General features: G+C 42.5%; 1 protein-coding gene across 6 annotated transcripts in view; it reads left to right on the top strand.

The window, feature by feature from the left end:
• LOC139402070 (mitochondrial Rho GTPase 1-A) overlaps positions 1-25,783 on the top strand; it is a 30,219-nt gene extending 4,436 nt beyond the window's left edge. Inside the window, exons 6-20 of one of the 6 annotated variants that reach the window (XR_011633197.1) lie at positions 1,397-1,505; positions 3,779-3,880; positions 4,068-4,166; positions 4,934-5,042; positions 5,978-6,098; positions 6,623-6,707; positions 6,947-7,092; positions 7,284-7,384; positions 7,582-7,712; positions 8,147-8,230; positions 8,992-9,114; positions 9,478-9,680; positions 12,333-12,455; positions 20,383-21,856; positions 24,485-25,783. Coding sequence is in view for 4 of the 6 variants with exons in the window: in XM_071146164.1 (XP_071002265.1) it covers positions 1,397-1,505; positions 3,779-3,880; positions 4,068-4,166; positions 4,934-5,042; positions 5,978-6,098; positions 6,623-6,707; positions 6,947-7,092; positions 7,284-7,384; positions 7,582-7,712; positions 8,147-8,230; positions 8,992-9,114; positions 9,478-9,680; positions 12,333-12,464; positions 21,725-21,856; positions 24,485-24,602 (1,795 nt within the window). In the remaining 2 variants the exon portion in view is untranslated. Of the gene's footprint in view, positions 1-1,396; positions 1,506-3,778; positions 3,881-4,067; positions 4,167-4,933; positions 5,043-5,977; positions 6,099-6,622; positions 6,708-6,946; positions 7,093-7,283; positions 7,385-7,581; positions 7,713-8,146; positions 8,231-8,991; positions 9,115-9,477; positions 9,681-12,332; positions 12,465-20,382; positions 21,857-24,484 lie in introns of all 6 variants that reach the window. The other 5 variants (XM_071146165.1, XM_071146164.1, XR_011633198.1 and 2 more) reach the window with 5 other exon arrangements.
• The last annotated feature ends 371 nt before the right edge of the window (positions 25,784-26,154 follow it).

Below are 26,154 nucleotides of genomic sequence, written 5' to 3'. Positions count from 1 at the left end.
ACCGTGTACCTGTTTATGTAACCTACTCCATATCAATGTGATAATAGAGGAAAGGTTACTGAATGACTAATGGCTATGTCATGTAAGACTGTGTGATACGGCCTCCCGAGTGGTGCAGTGGTCTAAGGCACTGCATCGCTGTGCCACTAGAGATCCTGGTTAGAGTCCAGGCTCTGTCGCAGCCGACCAGGACCGGGAGACCCATGGGACGGGGCACAATTGGCCCAGCGTCGTCCGGGTTAGAGAGGGTTTGGCTGGAAGGGATGTCCTTGTCCCATCGCGACTCCTGTGGCCGGCCGGGCGCAGTGCACACTGACACGATCACCAGGTGTACGGTGTGTTTCCTCCGACACATTGGTGTGACTGGCTTCCGGGTTAAGTGGGCATTGTGTCAAGAAGCAGTGCGGCTTGGTTGGGTCCTGTTTTGTAGGACGCACGGCTCTCGACCTTCGCCTCTTCCGAGTCCGTACTGGAGTTGCAGCGACGAGACAAGACTGTAACTACCAATTAGGATATAATGAAATTGGGGAGGAAAAAGGGGTCAAATGAAAAAAGACAGTTTTCCATATGGGAAGCAGAAGGTCATGGACATTGTTGTCACCTCTTAGCTGTAAGTTGAATTGCAGACAGCCAGACAACATTGATTTAATCTACCATTATACAGTATGTTGAGTGTTTGTATAACAGCAGACAGCCAAACAACATTGATTTTAGGGTTGTCACAATACCAGTATCACGATACTCTGAGGTATCGTGGCAAGGGAACAAAACATGAAGCGGACTATATTCTCTGAGGAAAACAGTCCTAATGTTTTTAGCCTTATGTTGTCACCTAGAATCACATGTTTATTTTCCATATAGAACACTGCATTTTACATACAGTAGGTTTTAAAGGACCATAGTGTTCATTCTGCTTTGTGTGTTCCGACAGACTGCCAGATAACGTTGTCTTGGATTGAGCCTGGATTTCTTTAATAGGATCCGGTGTCAAGGCTAAGTCTGCCTGGATTACTGTTAGAGTTTAGTATAACATACTGTAGTTTGAAGGTTTGATCTGTTAGGTGACACTGACAATCTATTGGAGTCTAGAACCCCTGAGGACAAAATATTCCTTTTTGAGACATTCTCAGACAATGAATTCTCATGATTGTTTTCTCAGAGCCCTAACTGTGCCTTTCTCCTCCAATGGTCATGACAATGAAATTCACCTTCCTTTTGAATGAATGGATACATTTTCAATGACAGAGGGTTAACTGCCTGTTCAGGGGCAGAACAACAGATTTGTACCTTGTCAGCTCGGGGATATGAACTTGCAACCTTTCGGTTACTAGTCCAACGCTCTAACCACTAGGCTTCCCTGCCGCCCCATATAAGATCATGTATGATGTTGTTGCAGGGTACCACTGATCCTGGTGGGGAATAAGTCAGACCTGGTAGAACACAGCAGTATGGAGACCATCCTGCCCATCATGAACCAGTACTCTGACATTGAGACCTGCGTGGAGGTAAGAGAACACTGACTGGTGACTCTGTTTACCGCCTCCATTTTGAGTGCCTAGCAAGAGTACATTGAGAATGACCATATAGCTAGGCTAATGAAAGTTGTTGTGTTACACTTGCGTTGAGGCTCAATCAAAATGGTATTGAACTACTAGAAATGTATTTTAAGGGTCTCTGATCATCTGATTAATTGAATTCAGGCCTGCAGAACTTTGATCAACAATGGTTTCATATTCTATCCCGGTTCTGAAATCCCAACAGCTGAAAACGGCATTAAAAATCTAATTGATGCATTGAGTGATGTAGGTTGTCAGACTTGTTTCATAACCCCTGACTTCAGTTAGGCACACAAAATAAAACATTTTGCAACGTAAAATAAAAATAAGCATTTATTGGCCAAGTCCACATAGTAAATTAGCCCTTTTCAGTCAGTTTCTTTGTTCTATTTGGTGCCTAATGAACATGACCCCTCTGTGTCTTTCTACTGACTGACTGAGTGTGTGTGCTGAGATGCATTTCTATCATGGAGGAAAGTAGTTGGCTACATCACTCTTCCATTGGTCTCATGTGACAACCCAGTCACATGTCCTCTCTGGCTAGATTCATTACAGGATAAAAGTAGTGGAGGTGGAGGGGACGACGTGTTGGAACACACACACACAGAGAATACACACACACAGAGAACACACACACACAGAGAACACACACACACGGAGAATACACACACACAGAGAATACACACACACAGAGAATACACACACACAGAGAACACACACACACAGAGAACACACACACACAGAGAATACACACAGTCAGATGTGTTAAAGTGACAACCTGGTCAGGATCCGTTATGCAGTTGTACTGCACAAGGTTCATGGGTACTTGTACGTGATGCAACACTGTTCAGTCTCTACATATTTAACATCTGTACACTCTCTTCCCCCCTGTGTGGAATCAGCCCCTTGTCATGGCAACGCCACTGGGGTTTATAGCCAGGCTGTTTCTGGACCCTAGTTTTACATTGAGAGATGACGTTCTGCTTTCCATGACCTCATTTAGACCACTAAGAGGTTGGTCTTGTGGCTTGAGTGTTTTTTTCACTGAAGCACCATAAATCTGCAATGCACAACTCAAGCTGATTGAGAACCAATTGATGTGTAAGTAGTTAAAGAAGTGGGATAGGTGATGGTTTGTCATATACACATGGTTTAGTACAATGAAATGCCGGCTTAACCCTTTATTTCAACAGTGGCTGCTGATGTCCTACAGTACCCATAATGGTTTTAGAATTTGTAAATGTAACCTTTATTTAACTAGGCAAGACAGTTAAGAACAAATTATTATTTACAATGACGGCCTAACCCGGATGACCCTGGGCCAATTGTCCACAAGTGGGACTCCCAATCATGGCCGGATGTGATGCAGCCTGGATTCAAACCAGGGACTGCAGTGACGCCTCTTGCGCTGAGATGCAGTGCCTTAAGACTGCTGCGCCACTCGGGAACCCTAAAGATGTTACTAAAGTGAACATAATGGTTTCCTGTCTACTTGCCAATACATGGTTGTTAGACCTCAGCAGGGGTCTTTTTGTCTGTGTATTGTTCCAGCTGGTTTTGAGGTTACCGTGTCTTTGTGTTTTTCAGTGTATTGTTCCAGCTGGTTTTGAGGTTACTGTATCTTTGTGTTTCTCAGTGTATTGTTCCAGCTGGTTTTGAGGTTACTGTATCTTTGTGTTTCTCAGTGTATTGCTCCAGCTGGTTTTGAGGTTACTGTATCTTAGTGTTTCTCAGTGTATTGTTCTAGCTGGTTTTGAGGTTACTGTATCTTTGTGTTTCTCAGTGTATTGTTCCAGCTGGTTTTGAGGTTACTGTATCTGTGTGTTTCTCAGTGTATTGTTCTAGCTGGTTTTGAGGTTACTGTATCTGTGTGTTTTTCAGTGTATTGTTCCAGCTGGTTTTGAGGTTACTGTATCTTAGTGTTTCTCAGTGTATTGTTCTAGCTGGTTTTGAGGTTACTGTATCTTTGTGTTTCTCAGTGTACTATTCCAGCTGGTTTTGAGGTTACTGTATCTTTGTGTTTCTCAGTGTATTGTTCTAGCTGGTTTTGAGGTTACTGTATCTTTGTGTTTCTCAGTGTATTGTTCCAGCTGGTTTTGAGGTTACTGTATCTGTGTGTTTCAGTGTATTGTTCCAGCTGGTTTTGAGGTTACTGTATCTTTGTGTTTCTCAGTGTATTGTTCCAGCTGTTTTTGAGGTTACTGTATCTTTGTGTTTCTCAGTGCTCTGCCAAAAACCTGAAGAACATCTCAGAACTGTTCTACTATGCCCAGAAGGCAGTGCTCCACCCTACAGGACCCCTGTACTGCCCAGAGGAGAAGGAGGTGAGGAGGGCAGAGGGAAAACTCCAGGTCCCTAGCTACCCTAACTATGTAGTTACTTTTCCTGGTCAGGTTACGCAATCCAAACGTTTCCTAGCGCTACCATGGGTACACAGGCAACATCTACTTTTTAGCTCTCCAAAAATATCATATTTTACATATTTCAAATGTATACTTTGTGTTTATTCAGATGAAGCCGTCTTGCATCAAGTCTCTAACTCGCATCTTCAAAGTGTCGGACCTGGACAACGATGGCATCCTCAACGACAAAGAACTCAACTTCTTCCAGGTAGGAGCCTCACTGTGGGAAAATAAACCTCGTGGGAAAACCTTTCTTGGCTGTAGCTGCAGGCTTGTGTGCTTTATCTGGCTGAAGTGAAATAACCTGATTTACTTCCTTTTCCAATGGCAGTTTATTTGAACGTGAGTGGAAGAGAGGGGGAGGGATAGGTTATTAGTGGGTTCACCGGTAGCCTGCAGACAGGTTGTTGATTTAGAAACCCTTTCAGAGCATCTTTTGTCCTCTAGTAAATGGTGCAAAGCTGTATACATATCTGCTTGTGACTTCATATATCCCAAACCACGTTACATTAGTAGCTGTGTCAGATTTGTTGGAATAGACTGGTTCTTTCCCATTTTGGTCTCACCAGACGTATGTTCAGTTGTGTTTAGGTGATGTGTGTTGAGTGATTTATTGTTGAAGCACTTGGATGCAGCATTGTGCTGTCTGTAGACTTTCATTCTTCACTCTAGTTCTGTGTGGGTATAGTAGTTCTGTGTGGGTATAGTAGTTCTGTGTGGGTATAGTAGTTCTGTGCGGGTATAGTAGTTCTGTGCGGGTATAGTAGTTCTGTGCGGGTATAGTAGTTCTGTGTGGGTATAGTAGTTCTGTGTGGGTATAGTAGTTCTCTGTGGGTATAGTAGTTCTGTGTGGGTATAGTAGTTCTGTGTGGGTATAGTAGTTCTGTGTGGGTATAGTAGTTCTGTGTGGATATAGTAGTTCTGTGTGGATATTGTAGTTCTGTGTGGGTGACACATGTGTTGTGTGTCTGGTAGAGGACGTGTTTCAACATGCCCCTGGCGCCCCAGGCCTTAGAGGATGTCAAGAACGTGGTGAGGAAGAACATGACGGACGGAGTTGAGGACAACGGACTCACTCTCAAAGGTGAGACTGACCACATTGTAGGCCTTCCCTTCTTTCAGTCAGTTTCTCTATAATCTCTCTCTCCATCTCTCTCATTCAATCTCTATTGTCTCTCCATCTCTCTCAATCAATCTCTCTATTGTCTCTCCATCTCTCTCAATCAATCTCTCTATTGTCTCTCTATTCTCTCTCCATCTCTCATTCAATCTCTCTATTGTCTCTCCATCTCTCTCATTCAATCTCTCTATTCTCTCTCCATCTCTCTCATTCAATCTCTCTATTCTCTCTCCATCTCTCTCAATCAATCTCTCTATTGTCTCTCCATCTCTCTCATTCAATCTCTCTATTCTCTCTCCATCTCTCTCATTCAATCTCTCTATTGTCTCTCCATCTCTCTCATTCAATCTCTCTATTGTCTCTCCATCTCTCTCATTCAATCTCTCTATTGTCTCTCCATCTCTCTCATTCAATCTCTCTATTCTCTCTCCATCTCTCTCATTCAATCTCTCTATTGTCTCTCCATCTCTCTCATTCAATCTCTCTATTGTCTCTCCATCTCTCTCATTCAATCTCTCTATTCTCTCTCCATCTTTCATTCAATCTCTCTTTTCTCTCTCCATCTCTCTCATTCAATCTCTCTATTCTCTCTCCATCTCTCTCATTCAATCTCTCTATTGTCTCTCCATCTCTCTCATTCAATCTCTCTATTCTCTCTCCATCTCTCTCATTCAATCTCTCTTTTCTCTCTCCATCTCTCTCATTCAATCTCTTTTCTCTTTCCATCTCTCTCTCTTCTCTGCCCACTCTCCCTTGTACTCTCTTCTGTAACCTTCACTAAAGGTCATGCATGAATAACATATTTAATAACCCTTTACCAGTGTACTGTGTCCATCTCTAACGTTGTGTCTGGGTGTATCTCTGACGTGTGTCCATTCTTCTCCCTGATTGGCCACTAGGGTTCTTGTTTCTGCACACGCTTTTCATCCAGAGGGGGCGTCACGAGACCACCTGGACGGTGCTGCGGAGGTTTGGGTACGACGACGACTTGGAGCTCCACCAGGAATACCTGTTCCCCCTGTGAGTGGACACTTGAACCCTCCTGGACCAGGGTCATGTACATTAGGGCACATCGTAGTAAAACGCTTTACAGCGGAAACAAAAACCACCTGTTCTGGACAAGTGTAGATGGTGATAACTTTCACTCTGTGTTTGAGCACTTTCTTCCATTTCGCGCCTACAGAACACAACCCTGCTGTACGTATGGGCAACTCTTACCTCTGGGCAGAAAGAGGGAGATATACACCTGTTTATGTAAGGCTGGACGAGCATAACAATGACTCTCTGGCCCCAATTCAGTTTCAGTCAATAGCAGATAAAGGACATCTGCTCTGCAGGCTCTCACTTTCCTTACACTGTGTCAAAGATGTTAACGTTGATGAAACCTACTGAACCATCAAGCTGTCTGTGGGTGCATCTTACACTACTTGTTATGACTTGCAAGCAGCACTAGGTCTTTCCCAGGGTGAGCCTTTTGAACAATGCCAGTTTAGCCATAGCACTTTTAATGAGATTAATCTGGAATGTTCTCTTGTCCGTGCCAGGCTAAAAATACCTGCTGACTGCACCACCGAGCTCAACCACAACGCGTACCTCTTCCTCCAGAGTGTCTTCGACAAGCACGACAAAGTAAGTCTTGGATGACATAACTCCTACTGTTGTGTTCCCTTCTGCCTCACACTGACAAACATTCACAGGTTTTCCCAAAGTCCCAGTTGGAAGTTTCCCGGAATCAGGAGGGAATAAGCAGGGAGGGAATCCTCCAACCGGCTTTTGGGAAAGTTACCGGAATATTGCAACCCTACACAAAGCTATCATATTTTTAGAACAGTGGTCCTAACCCGTGTGTGTGTGTGTGTGTGTGTCAGGACAGAGACTGTGCCTTGTCTCCAGAGGAAGTCAAGGACCTGTTCAAAGTGTTTCCCTACATGCCCTGGGGCCCCGACGTCAACAACACAGTGTGTACCAACGACCAGGGCTGGATCACCTACCAGGGTTATCTGTCACAGTGGACGTGAGTTAGGCCAGCATACCTGGACTACACTACCTGTTACCTCTGTCTAACTTGAATGATTTGGTAATGCAGTTATACAGCACTTTGCTGAAACTCAAACTTCTTCACTTTCGTATGCTACCGTAGATGTGTACTAAAGCCCCCCCCCGACAGACACACACTAACAGGCCTTCGATTGTCTGATTGGCCAGGTTAACCACGTACCTGGATGTGCAGCGCTGCTTGGAGTACCTGGGCTACCTTGGCTACTCAATCATCTGTGAGCAGGAGTCCCAGGCAGCAGCCATCACAGGTAATGTGAGCGTGCGTGACTGGGTTTATATGCTTGTCATGTATTGGTGTTAATTATTGTGGCCTCTCTGTTTGTGCATTTGAAACATAATTAGTGGTGAGCTACTATAAATCTACAGTCACTGTATTTGTGTGTTTGCGTGCACATGCATCTGTATATCTGTATATGTTGTTCCTCACCCGTCTCTCCTCCCTCAGTGACCCGTAACAAGCGCATCGACCTGCAGAAGAAGCAGACGCAGCGCAGCGTCTTCCGCTGTAACATTCTGGGAGCCAGGGGGAGTGGCAAGACCAGCTTCCTGCAGGCCTTTCTGGGTCGCAACCTGCTGGTGAGTCCCTGGAGCTACCGGACAACTGGGGCGTATTCATTATGGCACACCCCAGCAATATGTTTTGCAATGCAAAAATATATATGTTTTTTTCTTATTGGACAAATTCAGGTAGTCCCTCCCTGTTTCATTCAGTTTTTTTCCTAATTTGGTGCCTAATGTACATGATCCTGGCTTTTCCATGGAAGGCTCACTGCTACCTGCTAAGCACACATTTCTGTTTCATAGCTACTTTTAAGTAGCCAGGGTGACTTGGGCAGTCTGTTACTGTGTTACCAACTCCTTTAAGACATAGCAAACTATCTATTATTATTATTATTATTATTATTATTGTTATTATTATTATACAAACTTAACTATTTAGCAGTGAGGAATAACATGTACTGTTGTATCAATGTGGAGTGGTGAATGTGTTTTTCTGCGTTACTTAACAGAAACAGCGGAAGATCAGAGAAGACCATAAATCGTTTTACTCCATCAACACCACGTATGTCTACGGCCAGGAGAAGTACTTACTGGTGAGTCTGTGCATCTCTCTCCCCGTATCCATGCTTTCTGCCCGGTAACAAGATTAAAACCCCGGGAGATGGATTATAATACAGTTGTATCATTTATAATACTGTGTTTTATGTGTCCAGCTGTCTAGCAGTAAATCATAAGTGTTTTCCCCTCGTATGTTTTGGAAACTAATATGTTCAGTGTGACACAGTGAATATTAGAGAGGCCTTTCTGCTGAAACGTTGACATTGAACGGTCTCAACTATTTCCCCCTTCTCCCCTCTTCACCCCTCTCTCCTCTTCACCCCTCTCTCCACTTCACCCCTGTCTCCTCTTCACCCCTCTCTCCTCTTCACCCCTCTCTCCTCTTCACCCCTCTCTCCTCTTCACCCCTCTCTCCTCTTCACCCCTCTCTCCTCTTCACCCCTCTCTCCTCTTCACCCCTCTTCACCCCTCTCTCCTCTTCACCCCTCTCTCCTCTTCACCCCTCTCTACTCTTCACCCCTCTCTACTCTTCACCCCTCTTCACCCCTCTTTCCTCTTCACCCCTCTTTCCTCTTCACCCCTCTTTCCTCTTCACCCGTCTCTCCTCTTCACACCTCTCTCCTCTTCACACCTCTCTCCTCTTCACACCTCTCTCCTCTTCACACCTCTCTCCTCTTCACCCCTCTCTCCACTTCACCCCTCTCTCCTCTTCACCCCTCTCTCCTCTTCACACCTCTCTCCTCTTCACCCCTCTCTCCTCTTCTCCCCGCTTCTCTCCTCTTTTGTCTCCCTGTAGCTTCATGAGGTGATGCCAGACTTTGACTTCCTCTCAGAGGAGGACCTGGCGTGTGACGTGGTCTGTCTGGTGTATGACGTTAACAACCCGCGCTCCTTTGAGTACTGTGCCAAGGTCTACAAGGTGTGTACAGTACCTAACTGACAAACTGTATCAAATCCATCAGTCCTTAGTTTAGTCCTGGGCCTGTATTCACCACATGTCTATAGTAGGAGGACTGATCTTGGATCAGGTTCCTCCCTGTCCATGTAATCCTATTCGTTATGATCTAAAAGGCTAAACTGATCCTAGATCAGCACTCCACTTGAGATGCTTTGTGAATATGGGCCCTGATCCTTGATTCACTAACCTGGAATAGAGGGACTTCTCAGCTTTCAGCTTTTCACCTTCTGAAACTGTTTACCAAACTGTTATGATAGCAACAATCCTTATCTCGTCTTGCTCTTATAACTAACCTCTGAACTTGAACCTTTTGACCCATGACAGCAATACTTCATGGACAGCAAGACGCCGTGCATGATGATCGCCTCCAAGTCAGACCTGCACGAGGCGCGCCAGCACTACAGCCTGACCCCGCTGGATTTCTGCCGCAAGAACAAGCTGCACCCGCCCCAACCCTGGACCTGCAACACGGTGGACGCCCCCAACAAGGACCTCTACACCAAACTCACCACCATGGCCATGTACCCGTGAGTATAGTCCCCTCAAAGACCTCTACACCAAACTCACCACCATGGCCATGTACCCGTGAGTATAGTCCCCTCAAAGACCTCTACACCAAACTCACCACCATGGCCATGTACCCGTGAGTATAGTCCCCTCAAAGACCTCTACACCAAACTCACCACCATGGCCATGTACCCGTGAGTATAGTCCCCTCAAAGACCTCTACACCAAACTCACCACCATGGCCATGTACCTGTGAGTATAGTCCCCTCAAAGACCTCTACACCAAACTCACCACCATGGCCATGTACCCGTGAGTATAGTCCCCTCAAAGACCTCTACACCAAACTCACCACCATGGCCATGTACCCGTGAGTATAGTCCCCTCAAAGACCTCTACACCAAACTCACCACCATGGCCATGTACCTGTGAGTATAGTCCCCTCAAAGACCTCTACACCAAACTCACCACCATGGCCATGTACCTGTGAGTATAGTCCCCTCAAAGACCTCTACACCAAACTCACCACCATGGCCATGTACCCGTGAGTATAGTCCCCTCAAAGATCTCTACACCAAACTCACCACCATGGCCATGTACCTGTGAGTATAGTCCCCTCAAAGACCTCTACACCAAACTCACCACCATGGCCATGTACCTGTGAGTATAGTCCCCTCAAAGACCATAGTGGTCCTAAATCCATCCTCTGACTTCACCGTCACCTCGTAGTCTTTTCCTCCAGCCAGCCCTCTGTGACCTCGTTACGTCCTGTATGACGTCTCCAGACACCCCTGGCTTTCTATTGATCCCCTTTGAATGAGCAGGGGTGAGCCCAGCCCTCCACTGTCCTCCATGTATCCCTTCCTCTCTAGTCCTACATTAAGCTGCTTCTTCCTGAGAGGGTGAGATATTTTAGGTGCTGTTTTATTTCAGTTCCTTAGCGTTGGCAACTGTCAATGTGTTGTGGTACGATAAGTTTAACTGTAAGGTGATGACTAGGCCATTTGAAGTCCCAAAACGAAGGTAATCCACTGAAAATCCTTTGGCCTTGAAGGAAGTCTCCCCAGTCAGCTGTACTGAATGGGTGTTATTGACTTGTTGACAGTCTTAGCCATTCATTCTCTATGAGAGGTGGAGTTAGTCTTGCACTTTATTTAAGAGATTATCCATTGGGTTAGATTAATGTCCATTTAATTGAGCCTTAAATCTCCGCTATACAGGGAAGAACTCCCGTTATCTAATGTTAAAAGCATTGTCTTTCCCAAGGCATAGAGGCCTATAGCTAAGAATCCAGGCCCTCGCTCTTCAAATGACTGGACTCTAGGATGGAAATCATTTGACAGAAATCATCAGCAGCTTCTGCTCTATACACTACAGTGCTTCACCTGTTTCAGACATCTCTCTTGATAGTGAACAGAGTTCTTTATGTAGTTAGGGCACTACTATTATTCTGCGTTCGTTGGGGATTTGGTACGGACTGTTTCAGACATCTCTCTTGATAGTGAACAGAGTTCTTTATGTAGTTAGGGCACTACTATTATTCTGCGTTCGTTGGGGATTTGGTACGGACTGTTTCAGACATCTCTCTTGATAGTGAACAGAGTTCTTTATGTAGTTAGGGCACTACTATTATTCTGCGTTCGTTGGGGATTTGGTACGGACTGTTTCAGACATCTCTCTTGATAGTGAACAGAGTTCTTTATGTAGTTAGGGCACTACTATTATTCTGCGTTCGTTGGGGATTTGGTACGGACTGTTTCAGACATCTCTCTTGATAGTGAACAGAGTTCTTTATGTAGTTAGGGTACTACTATTATTCTGCGTTCGTTGGGGATTTGGTACGGACTGTTTCAGTACCGTCTCAGGCTGCAGATCGACTGTAGGTCAGAGTGATTCATGCTATATAACCCAGGCCAACAGGTACGATTATAATGGTTTAGTTCCATGTATTTTTAATGGTCAATCTGGAGATTCTGAGACGGGTTAGCTGTTTTTATTGAATTACCCTGAACTTTCTCATCACTTTGTCACTATTTCCTTCATTCTCTGTGGCTTTTCCCCTCTTCTACCTAAGGATGATTGTGGTATTACCACTAATGAAAGGTGTATGTTACTACAGAGGACATGTCTCCTTCTGTATGTTATTACAGAGGACATGTCTCCTTCTGTATGTTATTACAGAGGACATGTCTCCTTCTGTATGTTATTAGAGGACATGTCTCCTGTATGTTATTACAGAGGACATGTCTCCTTCTGTATGTTATTACAGAGGACATGTCTCCTTCTGTATGTTATTACAGAGGACATGTCTCCTTCTGTATGTTATTACAGAGGACATGTCTCCTTCTGTATGTATGTATGTATGTGAAGAATGTTCCTCAAGATATGTAACTTTCATAATGCTCAGTACTTAGTTCTTACCACTTTCTCTGTATTACAGTACTTAGTAAAGTAATAACCAATCTTCTTTGCCTTTGTTAGTGATGGAGTTCTTATTTCATAACTCAGTCACCCAAAGTCCAAGCCCCCCCCATCTTGTGCTAGAACAGGGTCTGTCTTTCAGGGTTCTGCCATCCCACGGTGATGTTTCCATGGAAACGTGTACAAATGTGGATCTGACTTCATCTTTGTGTGTTTGTATGTGCGTGCGTGTGTTGTGATTGTGTCTCCTCAGCCACGCCAAGCTCCGCTGCATGTGTACCTGCAACAGGTGTACCTTCTGCATCTGTCAGAACATCCTCCGGTCCCAGCTACTGACAAATATAAAGGCCAAATTCTACAGTGTTGTTCTGAACAGGTCCATACTGTAAATACTGTAGTGTTTAACAGCCCGTCCTCTCTCTCTCTCTCGCTCTCACTCTCTCTCTCTCTCCCCCATGAGGCGGGAGACCCTAGCTTTCTAACATGGGTGAAGGTTTTTCTCCTCTTCTCCCTCAATGCTTCCTCATAGTCAGGTTTACACTGCATATCCACAATGGAAAACTGGAAAAAAGTTTAAATTCTGAGATCTTATTTCGATCTCCAGGCCTGATTTGCACATCTCCATTGAATTTCATATGATTCTATGGGTGGGTTTATAACACTGTATTCCAAGTACTCATATCGGCTATAGAGTTGACAAGGAGGTTTCAAGACTCCATTTATTTGCTCTCCTTATTTGTTTTAACTCAATCAAGTGGATTGTCCAAGCTGCTTCTGTCCCCATCTCTCTGTCCCCATCTCTCTGTCCCGATCTCTCTTACAACGAGAGCTCAGTAACAAGAGAGCTCAGTCCAATGCAGCCAGTGTTGCCCCTCAATGTTAATTCTGTGTTCTTATACTCAAACAAAATAAATGGGTATCCAAATCAGGGCCCCTGGGCATGTGCCCGATTGGTAATCCAGCCATGCCTAAAGTACTCCAAAATTAGATCAAGCTTTTATTTTGTTGATTTTCTAGTTCTCAAAGATTATATTATAAAATAAATATAGGTCAATTATCTTTTCTACAAACTTTGTCTGGTTTTAGTCGTTTTAAGTTTAAACCGAAAGCGTTTTTCAAAAAAGTGTGTGTGTATATACATACATACAGTTGAAGTCAGAAGTTACATACACCTTAGCCAAATACATTTAAACTCAGTTTTTCACAATTCCTGACATTTAATCCTAGTAAAGATTCCATGTCTTAGGTCAGTTAGGATCACCACTTTATTAAGAATGTGAAATGTCAGAATAATAGTAGAGAGAATGATTTATTTCAGCTTTCTTTCATCACATTTCTTTCATCACATTCATCACACATTTCTTTCATCACATTCCCAGTGGGTCAGAAGTTTACATACACTCAAATAGTATTTGGTAGCATTCTTTAACTTCTTTAAATTCTTTAACTTGGGTCAAACGTTTCGGGTATCCTTCCACAAGCTTCCCAAAATAAGTTGGGTGAATTTTGGCCCATTCCTCCTGACAGAGCTGGTGTAGCTGAGTCAGGTTTGTAGGCCTCTTTGCTCGCACACACTTTTTCTATGGGATTGAGGTCAGGGCTTTGTGATGGCCACTCCAATACCTTGACTTTGTTGTCCTTAAGCCATTTTGTCATATCTTTGGAACTATGTTTGGGGTCATTGTTCATTTGGAAGACCCATTTGCGACCAAGCTTTAACTTCCTGACTGATGTCTTGAGATGTTGCTTCAATATATCCACATAATTTTCCTGCCTCATGATGCTATCTATTTTGTGAAGGGTCCCTCCTGCAGCAAAGCACCCCCACAACATGATGCTGCCACCCTCGTGCTTCACGGTTGGGATGGTGTTCTTCGGCTTGCAAGCCTCCCTCTTTTTCCTCCAAACATAGCGATGGTCAATATGGCCAAACAGTTCCATTTTTGTTTCATCAGACCAGAGGACATTTCTCCAAAAAGTACAATCTTTGTCCCCATGTGTAGTTGCAAACCGTAGGCTGGCTTTTTTATGGCGGTTTTGGAGCAGTGGCTTCTTCCTTGCTGAGCGGCCTTTAAGGTTATGTTGATATAGGACTGGTTTTACTGTGGATACTTTTGTACCTGTTTCCTCCAGCATCTTCACAAGGTCCTTTGCTGTTCTGTGATTGATTTGCATTTTCCGCACCGAAGTACGTTCATCTCTAGGAGACAGAATGCGTCTCCTTCCTGAGCGGTATGATGGCTGCATGGTCCCATGGTGTTTATACTGGCGTACTATTGTTTGCACAGATGAACGTGGTACATTCAGGCTTTTGGAAATTGCTCCCAAGGATGAACCAGACTTGTGGAGGTCTGCCATTTTTTTTCTGAGGCCTTGGCTGATTTCTTTTGATTTTCCCATGGTGTCAAACAAAGAGGCACTGAGTTTGAAGGTAGGCCTTGAACTACATCCTCAGGTACACCTCCAATTGACTCAAATGATGTCAATTAGCCTATCAGAAGCTTGTAAAGCCATGACATCATTTTCTGGAATTTTCCAAGCTGTTTAAAGGCACAGTCAACTTAGTGCCTGTAAACTTCTGACCCACTGGAGTTGTGATACAGTGAATTATAAGTGAAATAATCTGTATGTAAACAATTGTTGGAAAAATGTCTTGTGTCATGCACAAAGTAGATGTCCTAACCGACTTGCCAAAACTATAGTTTGTTAACAAGGAATTTGTGGAGTGGTTGAAAAATGAGTTTTAATGACTCCAACCTAAGTGTATGTAAACTTCCGACTTCAACTGTGTGTGTGTGTGTGTATATATATATATATATATTTTTTTTTGGTTTGGCGGCAACAGTTTAGCAGTGGTGGTGCGCCGCGGCTAAATAAATACTGGGGAAACACTGTAGGCTAAGGTAGTGATCCAAAAATAAAGGAACTCAGTCCGGCTTTAAACTTACTCTTGAAAGTTGTAACAGTAGAATGCACAAGGTACATTTTCAAAATTGGGTAGTGCATCATCAGTTCCTCTTGTCATGTCAGTCATTGCATAACTTAGAGCTATTTATTACTTGTCAGAAATATCCAGATCAACTAGCCCATGTCAGATGTGTTTTTATTTAGGTTTTTTTTGCCCATAGATATTGTTCAATTTTTTTGCCACTCAAATATCACAGAAATATACATTAGACATGGCAAAATGTATAGAATTGCAAGAAAATTTGCTTTAAAACTGCAAAATGTTCTTTGAACACTATGACAATTTTTTTTAGAATTGCAGGAAATAAGCTTTAAACTTGCAAAATTCTCTCCACCAACAAGAGAGGTGTGAACAGTTTGTGTCATGAACAGTGCTTGTGCCCTTAGAAATAGACATGATGTTGGAAGAGGCCCAGAGTAAAAAAGTTTGGGAACCCCTGGGCGAAGGTATAGGTCAGCTGTAAGGTAACATAATACTATAGGTCTGCTGTAAGTAACATAATACTATAGGTCAGCTGTAAGTAACATAATACTATAGGTCTGCTGTAAGGTAACATAATACTATAGGTTTACTGTAAGGTAACATAATACTATAGGTCTACTGTAAGGTATCATAATACTATAGGTCTACTGTAAGGTATCATACATAATACTATAGGTCTGCTGTAAGGTATCATAATACTATAGGTCTACTGTAAGGTAACATAATACTATAGGTCTGCTGTAAGGTAACATAATACTATAGGTCTGCTGTAAGGTATCATAATACTATAGGTCAGCTGTAAGGTAACATAATACTATAGGTCTGCTGTAAGGTAACATAATACTATAGGTCTGCTGTAAGGTAACATAATACTATAGGTCAGCTGTAAGGTATCATAATACTATAGGTCTGCTGTAAGGTAACATAATACTATAGGTCAGCTGTAAGGTATCATAATACTATAGGTCTACTGTAAGGTATCATAATACTATAGGTCTACTGTAAGGTATCATAATACTATAGGTCTACTGTAAGGTATCATAATACTATAGGTCTGCTGTAAGGTATCATAATACTATAGGTCAGCTGTAAGGTAACATAATACTATAGGTTTACTGTAAGGTATCATAATACTATAGGTCTGCTGTAAGGTATCATAATACTATAGGTCTGCTGTAAGGTAACATAATACTATAGGTCAGCTGTAAGGTATCATAATACTATAGGTATGCTGTAAGGTAACATAATACTATAGGTCTACTGTAAGGTAACATAATACTATAGGTCTGCTGTAAGGTAACATAATACTATAGGTCTACTGTAAGGTATCATAATACTATAGGTCTGCTGTAAGGTATCATAATACTATAGGTCTGCTGTAAGGTAACATAATACTATAGGTCTACTGTAAGGTAACATAATACTATAGGTCTGCTGTAAGGTAACATAATACTATAGGTCTACTGTAAGGTAACATAATACTATAGGTATGCTGTAAGGTAACATAATACTATAGGTCTGCTGTAAGGTAACATAATACTATAGGTCAGCTGTAAGGTATCATAATACTATAGGTCTGCTGTAAGGTATCATAATACTATAGGTCAGCTGTAAGGTAACATAATACTATAGGTTTACTGTAAGGTATCATAATACTATAGGTCTGCTGTAAGGTATCATAATACTATAGGTCTGCTGTAAGGTAACATAATACTATAGGTCAGCTGTAAGGTATCATAATACTATAGGTCAGCTGTAAGGTATCATAATACTATAGGTCTGCTGTAAGGTATCATAATACTATAGGTCAGCTGTAAGTAACATAATACTATAGGTCTGCTGTAAGGTATCATAATACTATAGGTCTGCTGTAAGGTATCATAATACTATAGGTCTGCTGTAAGTAACATAATACTATAGGTCTGCTGTAAGGTATCATAATACTATAGGTCTGCTGTAAGGTATCATAATACTATAGGTCTGCTGTAAGTAACATAATACTATAGGTCTGCTGTAAGGTATCATAATACTATAGGTCTACTGTAAGGTAACATAATACTATAGGTCAGCTGTAAGGTAACATAATACTATAGGTCTACTGTAAGGTAACATAATACTATAGGTCAGCTGTAAGGTAACATAATACTATAGGTCTACTGTAAGGTAACATAATACTATAGGTCTACTGTAAGGTAACATAATACTATAGGTCTACTGTAAGGTATCATAATACTATAGGTCTACTGTAAGGTATCATAATACTATAGGTCAGCTGTAAGGTAACATAATACTATAGGTCTACTGTAAGGTATCATAATACTATAGGTCTACTGTAAGGTAACATAATACTATAGGTCTGCTGTAAGGTAACATAATACTATAGGTCTACTGTAAGGTAACATAATACTATAGGTCAGCTGTAAGGTATCATAATACTATAGGTCTACTGTAAGGTAACATAATACTATAGGTCTGCTGTAAGGTAACATAATACTATAGGTCTGCTGTAAGGTAACATAATACTATAGGTCTACTGTAAGGTATCATAATACTATAGGTCAGCTGTAAGGTAACATAATACTATAGGTCTACTGTAAGGTATCATAATACTATAGGTCTGCTGTAAGGTAACATAATACTATAGGTCTACTGTAAGGTATCATAATACTATAGGTCAGCTGTAAGGTAACATAATACTATAGGTCTGCTGTAAGGTATCATAATACTATAGGTCTGCTGTAAGGTATCATAATACTATAGGTCTGCTGTAAGGTAACATAATACTATAGGTCTACTGTAAGGTAACATAATACTATAGGTCAGCTGTAAGGTAACATAATACTATAGGTCTGCTGTAAGGTATCATAATACTATAGGTCAGCTGTAAGGTAACATAATACTATAGGTCTACTGTAAGGTAACATAATACTATAGGTCAGCTGTAAGGTAACATAATACTATAGGTCTGCTGTAAGGTAACATAATACTATAGGTCTACTGTAAGTAACATAATACTATAGGTCTGCTGTAAGGTAACATAATACTATAGGTCTACTGTAAGGTATCATAATACTATAGGTCTGCTGTAAGGTAACATAATACTATAGGTCTGCTGTAAGGTAACATAATACTATAGGTCTACTGTAAGGTATCATAATACTATAGGTCAGCTGTAAGGTAACATAATACTATAGGTCTACTGTAAGGTATCATAATACTATAGGTCTACTGTAAGGTATCATAATACTATAGGTCTGCTGTAAGGTAACATAATACTATAGGTCTGCTGTAAGGTATCATAATACTATAGGTCTGCTGTAAGGTATCATAATACTATAGGTCTGCTGTAAGGTAACATAATACTATAGGTCTACTGTAAGGTAACATAATACTATAGGTCAGCTGTAAGGTAACATAATACTATAGGTCTGCTGTAAGGTATCATAATACTATAGGTCAGCTGTAAGGTATCATAATACTATAGGTCAGCTGTAAGGTAACATAATACTATAGGTCTACTGTAAGGTAACATAATACTATAGGTCTACTGTAAGGTAACATAATACTATAGGTCAGCTGTAAGGTATCATAATACTATAGGTTTACTGTAAGGTAACATAATACTATAGGTCTACTGTAAGGTATCATAATACTATAGGTCAGCTGTAAGGTAACATAATACTATAGGTCTACTGTAAGGTAACATAATACTATAGGTCTACTGTAAGGTAACATAATACTATAGGTCTACTGTAAGGTATCATAATACTATAGGTCTGCTGTAAGGTATCATAATACTATAGGTCTACTGTAAGGTAACATAATACTATAGGTCAGCTGTAAGGTATCATAATACTATAGGTCAGCTGTAAGGTAACATAATACTATAGGTCTACTGTAAGGTATCATAATACTATAGGTCAGCTGTAAGGTAACATAATACTATAGGTCTGCTGTAAGGTAACATAATACTATAGGTCAGCTGTAAGGTAACATAATACTATAGGTCTACTGTAAGGTAACATAATACTATAGGTCTGCTGTAAGGTATCATAATACTATAGGTCTACTGTAAGGTATCATAATACTATAGGTCTGCTGTAAGGTAACATAATACTATAGGTCTGCTGTAAGGTAACATAATACTATAGGTCTGCTGTAAGGTATCATAATACTATAGGTCTGCTGTAAGGTATCATAATACTATAGGTCAGCTGTAAGGTATCATAATACTATAGGTCTGCTGTAAGGTATCATAATACTATAGGTCAGCTGTAAGGTATCATAATACTATAGGTCAGCTGTAAGGTATCATAATACTATAGGTCAGCTGTAAGGTAACATAATACTATAGGTCTGCTATAAGGTAACATAATACTATAGGTCAGCTGTAAGGTAACACTGCACCATCATCTAACACCTGTGGTGCTAGCCAGGGAGGTAACCGTGTGTTGTGGTCGACCCCACCGTGTGGTTGTGTTGCTTTCCGTTTGAGCCAGTCTGACCTGAAGATGCATGTGTGCAGTCTGTTGGCGATGGGTTGTGGGTAGATTACCCTCCTGTAGCAACACGGTGCAGTCTATCATCAAGTAACTAATGCATGGATTTTTAAGATATAAAAAATGTCGAAGTTATTGGCAAGTCATTGATCTTTGGAGAGTTGAGCATACAAGTGGATGTTGAAGCCAACATGGCCATTTCGTTTAAGAATGGTGTTTCTATCATGTTAAGTGGATATGCAAACCGTAAATCTGTACTAAAGACTACTTTACATAGTGAGTGAGGGAGAAACGTCACCTTGCAGATCTTTCTGTTTTGGTTACATTTCGCCCCACTGAAGCTGTTGGTGAAACTGAAAGCCTCATAGAAGTCAGCTTGGGTTGACTGGCTGGTTATTCTCCTCTTCACGAAAGTATATGTTAATATTTGGTTCAAATGGCATTTTCTAAATGTCTATCTTTTTGAGTTGACTGTTTCCACCGCCAGAGATGTGCATGGTTTGATTTCTATGATGATTTCAGTTTGATTGGTTGTGGAGTGATTCTCACTTCTTAAGTTTACACCCACAAGATACAGTTAGTCTATATAAGGTCCTATGTTAGGCCCTAAATTCATTCTCAAACGTGGCACATACTGCAGCCCTAGTGTTATCACAACCTAATTCATCTACACAGTTTATAAGACTATCTTCTTTACAATCCTGCTTCTCTTGTGGTTGAAACTTTATTTTTTTACTAACAAAAACATTTTAATTTGTATGACAACAAATGTTTTTCTTCCACAAAGTGATTTTACACTGTATGGATCACATGTAATTTCATTGTGTTTCCGTTGTCTTGTTTTCATCCTATAGGTGTTCATACACACGTTTTTGGCTGCCCCTCTTTCTGTTACTGTTGCATGTGTTTACTTCTTGTTAGTTGCATGCACCTGTCTGTCTGGTCTGTCTGGTCTGTCTGTCTGGTCTGTCTGTCTGTCTGTCTGTCTGTCTCGACGCTGTCTGTCTGTCTGCCTGTCTGTCTCGACGCTGTCTGTCTGTCTGTCTCGACGCTGTATGTCTGTCTGTCTCGACGCTGTATGTCTGTCTCGGCAATTCCAGTACTCGGGGGCCTGACTGGTGTCACACTTTTCTCCATCCCTAGCAAACACAGCTGATTTAAACTAATTGCATTCTAAACTGAAGATCATGATTATGTGATTATTGGAGTCGGGTGTGTTAGCTGGGACTGGGGAAAAAGTGTGCCACCAATCAGACCCCGGGGACTGGAGTTGGCCTGGTCTAGACGCTGTCTGTCTCATCTTCCAATAGGCTTGCCTTGGTCTTCAGCTCACCACTGCCCCCCTATGGACGGCTATGCATAAGCTCCACTCAAATCAGCAGTCTGTTTTGAGCATTGGGAAGTATGGGAACTAGCCTAGTGCTTGGGGTTTGAGTGCGTGTGGTTTATGATGTGCAGGGTTTGGATGGCTTGTGGTGGCTCACCATTGAAGGGTTGACATTTCATTGTGCTTGTATATGCTTGTACAATAGAGTGTGTGTTGTGTGAGAGTGTAGATTACTGTATGTATTGCTATGGTTTGGGAGGGTTACAATGGTTCCTAGTAAGTTTACAATGGCTACTGGGGACCCAGGCATGCCTGTTATAACACTATTGTGTTACATGCTAACTCCTTTGTCAATGCCTGTTTAACCTTCGGAGAAGAGAATTAACGCACCAGAAATGGCATGCCACTAATACAGAAGTTATTGAAGGTGGTCACACCACATTGACTAGCTGAGATACTATAGTATTTTTACACCTAATTGGTTTGAATCTTCGCTGTTTTTGGTTTACCTCAAATATATATATATATATATATATCTCATGTAATGACTCAAAGTAGCCTATTTCAACAAATTCGGAGAACAAACTGAATGTAAAGTATTTTCTAACCCTGTATCTTCATCAATCTTATGATTGAAGCCTGTCTTTTATTTGGCTGGCATTTTGCCAACTCAGCCACCGCATTGGACAAGACTTTTTAGCTGCAAGGTGTGGTGTGTGACCAGGTGTGGTGTGTGACCAGGTGTGGTGTGTGACCAGGTGTGGTGTGCTGTGGGGTGAGTTCTGCGGTGTTGTCATGTCCCGTTGTGTGTGGGGTTGGCGTTGAACTGCCCTACTGTGTGCACGTGTGTGTGTGTGTGTGTACACAAGGTTACATGATGTTGGAGCCTATCTGTTGGCTGACGAGGAGTGCAGTCTGATCCAGCAGGTTCACGCCATCAGTAATGTAGAGGAGTCTATCTACATGGAGTCTTCTGTCCAGCCCTATGGGCCCCAGGCCAGGTAAAACACAGCATGGAGTCTTCTGTCTAGTCCTATGGGCCCCAGGCCAGGTAAAACACAGCATGGAGTCTTCTGTCCAGCCCTATGGGCCCCAGGCCAGGTAAAACACAGCATGGAGTCTTCTGTCTAGTCCTATGGGCCCCAGGCCAGGTAAAACACAGCATGGAGTCTTCTGTCTAGTCCTATGGGCCCCAGGCCAGATAAAACACAGCATGGAGGCTTCTGTCTAGTCCTATGGGCCCCAGGCCAGGTAAAACACAGCATGAAGTCTTCTGTCTAGTCCTATGGGCCCCAGGCCAGGTAAAACACAGCATGGAGTCTTCTGTCTAGTCCTATGGGCCCCAGGCCAGGTAAAACACAGCATGGAGTCAGTCTTCTGTCTAGTCCTATGGGCCCCAGGCCAGGTAAAACACAGCATGTAGTCTTCTGTCTAGTCCTATGGGCCCCAGGCCAGATAAAACACAGCATGGAGTCAGTCTTCTGTCCAGCCCTATGGGCCCCAGGCCTGGTAAAACACAGCATGGAGTCTTCTGTCTAGTCCTATGGGCCCCAGGCCAGGTAAAACACAGCATGGAGTCTTCTGTCTAGTCCTATGGGCCCCAGGTCAGGTAAAACACAGCATGGAGTCTTCTGTCTAGTCCTATGGGCCCCAGGCCAGATAAAACACAGCATGGAGTCTTCTGTCTAGTCCTATGGGCCCCAGGCCAGGTAAAACACAGCATGGAGTCTTCTGTCTAGTCCTATGGGCCCCAGGCCTGGTAAAACACAGCATGGAGTCTTCTGTCCAGCCCTATGAGCCCCAGGCCAGGTAAAACACAGCATGGAGTCAGTCTTCTGTCCAGCCCTATGGGCCCCAGGCCAGGTAAAACACAGCATCTGACAAACTGGGGGCTAAGGGACAGCTGTTTGTCACTGGCTGGGTAGATGCAGGTATGGTGGACGTTGATGTGGCAACGGCAAGCACTGTTGGGGGAGGAGATTGCTTTAGCCTCCGTTATTATATGAAGAGGAGATTATAATGAAGGCTACAGGCATAACGAGCTACATCTAAGTACTTTGGCCTCAACCTTTAATAAACAACAGCCTTTGATCTGTTTTCACCCAGTGTACCTGATGGAACTCACTGACTACCTTTTTAATGGGCATCCATCATTACTTTTGAAGGTACCGGTCAATGTCTTAGTCCTACAAATAGCTGGTTGGTCTGGTTTGTGTGTGGCTGCTTGCTGAATAAGCTTTGTTGTGCAGTATGCTGGTGGGAGGAAGGTATTTCTCTTCCTCTGAGGTACAGGTCATAGTTAAGCAGGATGGTAGTTGTCTATCTAATGGACTCTTCCTGCTAAACCTGCTTGAATGGATTAGGGTTTCTGCTGCTGTGTCAGATATCACTGTGAAGATTAATGGGTTGTTGAGCTGTGTGTGTGTGTGTGTGTGTGTGTGTGTGTGTGTGTGTGTGTGTGTGTGTGTGTGTGTGTGTGTGTGTGTGTGTGTGTGTGTGTGTGTGTGTGTGTGTGTGTGTGTGTGTGTGTGTGTGTGTGTGTGTGTGTGAGAGAGAAATAATTTGTGTGTGTGTGAGAGAGAGAGTGTGTGTGTGTGTGAGAGGGAGAGAATGTGAGTGTGAACACGGGATTGTGTGTTTGGCAATTTATAAGTTAGAGCTTTCTGCTAACCTCTGCACTTCAGAAATTCCTCTCGCTTCTAGAGCCTCTCCCCCTCCCCTCTCCTTCTCCCCCTCCCCTATCCTTCTCCCCTCCTTCTCCCCCTCCCCTCTCCTTCTCCCCCTCCCATCTCCTTCTCCCCCTCCCCTCTCTTTCTCCCCTCTCCTTTCCCTCCCCTCTCAGCCTCCTGTCTTCCCTCCATGTTGTTGTCTCATACTGTTGGTACTGTATGTTATAGCCAGGGTTGTGCTCAGTGGACCTAGAAACTGAGGCACTATGTTCAATCAGTACAGTCAAAATGCTTGTTCATTTCCACCTCATGTACCTATTGAATGTGACCCGGACTTAGAGCTTTTGTCTTGTTTCTGTTTCCCAAGCAGAACCTCCTCCGCATCCCTCACTCTTTCTGTCCATAGCCAATACTTTCCTCGCCTTTGAGGTTTCACCCAATAAATAGGAGTTATTGTCAGATTGACCAAACAAATCTAATGTTCCAGTAACAGCCACTCACATGTTAATGTATGCGGTACTGCTCGTATCACAGACTTAGCCTGGTTAAACTAGCCTGAACGCTGAACTCCCCATTCTAGGGAAGTGAAACAATGGTGAGCGAGCGTTCAGTCTGGTTTAACCAGGCTATCACAGACTAGCTCATTTTCAGAAGACAGTTTAACTAGGCTGTCTTCTGAAAATGAGCTAGTCTGTGATAGCCTGGTTAAACATGATATACCAACTCATTTTCAGAAGACAGTATATCATGTAAAGAGGTTGTATTGGTACTACAACATTGGTACTATCGAACAGTTGGACTGTACCTCTGTTTTTGTAGAGATTTGTTTAGGAAGCTCAGAGAACATGACTTTGGTTTGTAATTTGTCAACATGTCCTCATGTGATTTGGAAACGAGGCTGTATTGTTGTATTCATTTCTTTATCCCCCCACTCCCTCTCTTTCTCCCCCCTCTTCTCAGGCACATGGCTCAGGCAGACCTGAAGAGCTCTACGTTTTGGCTAAGGGCAAGCGTGGGGGCAACTGTGTTTGCTGTCCTGGGCTTCGCTATGTACAGAGCTATCCTCAAACAACGATGATCAAGACAGACACAGGATGCATGAGATGACCCTTGACCCGCCCCCCACCGCCTAGTCTCTGCCCTTTGACCCCTCACCCCCTCCCTCCAACATCCCACAGTCCTCTGCTCCCCTTCCCCAAAAAGAGACAACTACTGAATGAAATGGAACTTCCAGCCCCTCTGAACCAGCCCTGATCCCACATCCACCCTACCGGAGAAGGAACAAACCGGAGAAACCATAGATTGATTTTATATATTTGAAACAGAGAAAAAAACTTGTCATCAACTGTTTTTTGTTTTTCTTTGGGGGAAAAAAAATGTCACCACAAACTCACATTGTTTTTTGAACACCATCTAATCAATCTACTGCAGGCATTCTGGTATCGTGTGATCTGGTCTAGTCTTGGGCTATTTTCTTCTCCAGGTCAGACAGTAGTAGTTGCTGGTTGTTTTTAAATCTGTGTAGAACCCGGCCTTTTTTCTCAGGTCAGTATTATAGCTAGCTGGTTTGACCCCCAGAGCCCAGGAGAAAGCAAAGAAGGCAGCCGCATACAACTCACTACAAAAGGGACTGAAAATATTTGTTTATAGGTGTGTGTGTGTATATATAAATATATATATTTGCTCGGGTACTTAGAGAAATACCCAACTAGATTACGGCGTGAACAAAGCTTGCCAGGATCAAAGCATTCAGTTCTGTAACACCTCAACAGTGAGTCTACAGGAAGAGCTGCAAAGTCAAAGCCATTTTTAACGTTGAAAAGGTCATGGGTTTCGTGCACGCGTTTCAATTGCTATTAATTTATTAACCTGTTTTCTTTGGTTTATCAGTTTGGAATGGTTTGTTCAGCATTGCATGAAACAGACGCACTTCAAGAGGATAATGCATTCATTTCTCATGTGTTTTTGTATATCTAGTATTATCAAAGCCGTTATTAATAATGACATCCATCATTCACTTACTCTGAAAGACAAAAGACTACAACATTATCATGACTGCTTCTTCCTCTACTTGTTTTATTTGTATTTGTTCCTTTCATATTATGATTCTATTGGTCTGTTCCACTGTTATGCCTCCAGGTTACACTATGTTATTAACAGCCATGCAGTGCACCTCTGACTCCCTCCTTGGACCATGGACGGAACTGTTTATTCTCATTGACTTTTCCAACATTTACAATAAAGAACTGTGTGATCTGATACAGGTGTCTGCAATATGATTTGATACATTCATATAACATACACATTATCCCCCCTCAAACTATTCCCTATCTTTTAGCAGTGTCAGAACAGTGTGTAAATGTTGGAGTCATCTGATTTCTTCAAATCCACCATACTTACATGTTCATTGTACAACATGTCACGAAGTGTAGCCTGCTTTTACTAACATTGAATCCTTTGAAGAATAATGTTCTCTTCATTGAGCTCAAAATTCTCAGTGGACAAACACCTGAAATGTGGGTACGTATAATGGCTAGGCAGGCGCGTATAGTTCACCACACACAGTCAACGTCAACTTGACCTTAATATCCCATACGTTTCTATACCGAGTGACTGAAGACAAACATGGG

Source organism: Oncorhynchus clarkii, unplaced genomic scaffold, assembly GCF_045791955.1.
Source record: "Oncorhynchus clarkii lewisi isolate Uvic-CL-2024 unplaced genomic scaffold, UVic_Ocla_1.0 unplaced_contig_617_pilon_pilon, whole genome shotgun sequence".
NCBI lineage: Eukaryota > Metazoa > Chordata > Actinopteri > Salmoniformes > Salmonidae > Oncorhynchus > Oncorhynchus clarkii.
Note: the sequence above shows the minus strand (reverse complement) of the source record. Positions and strands in the feature narration are given on the sequence as shown.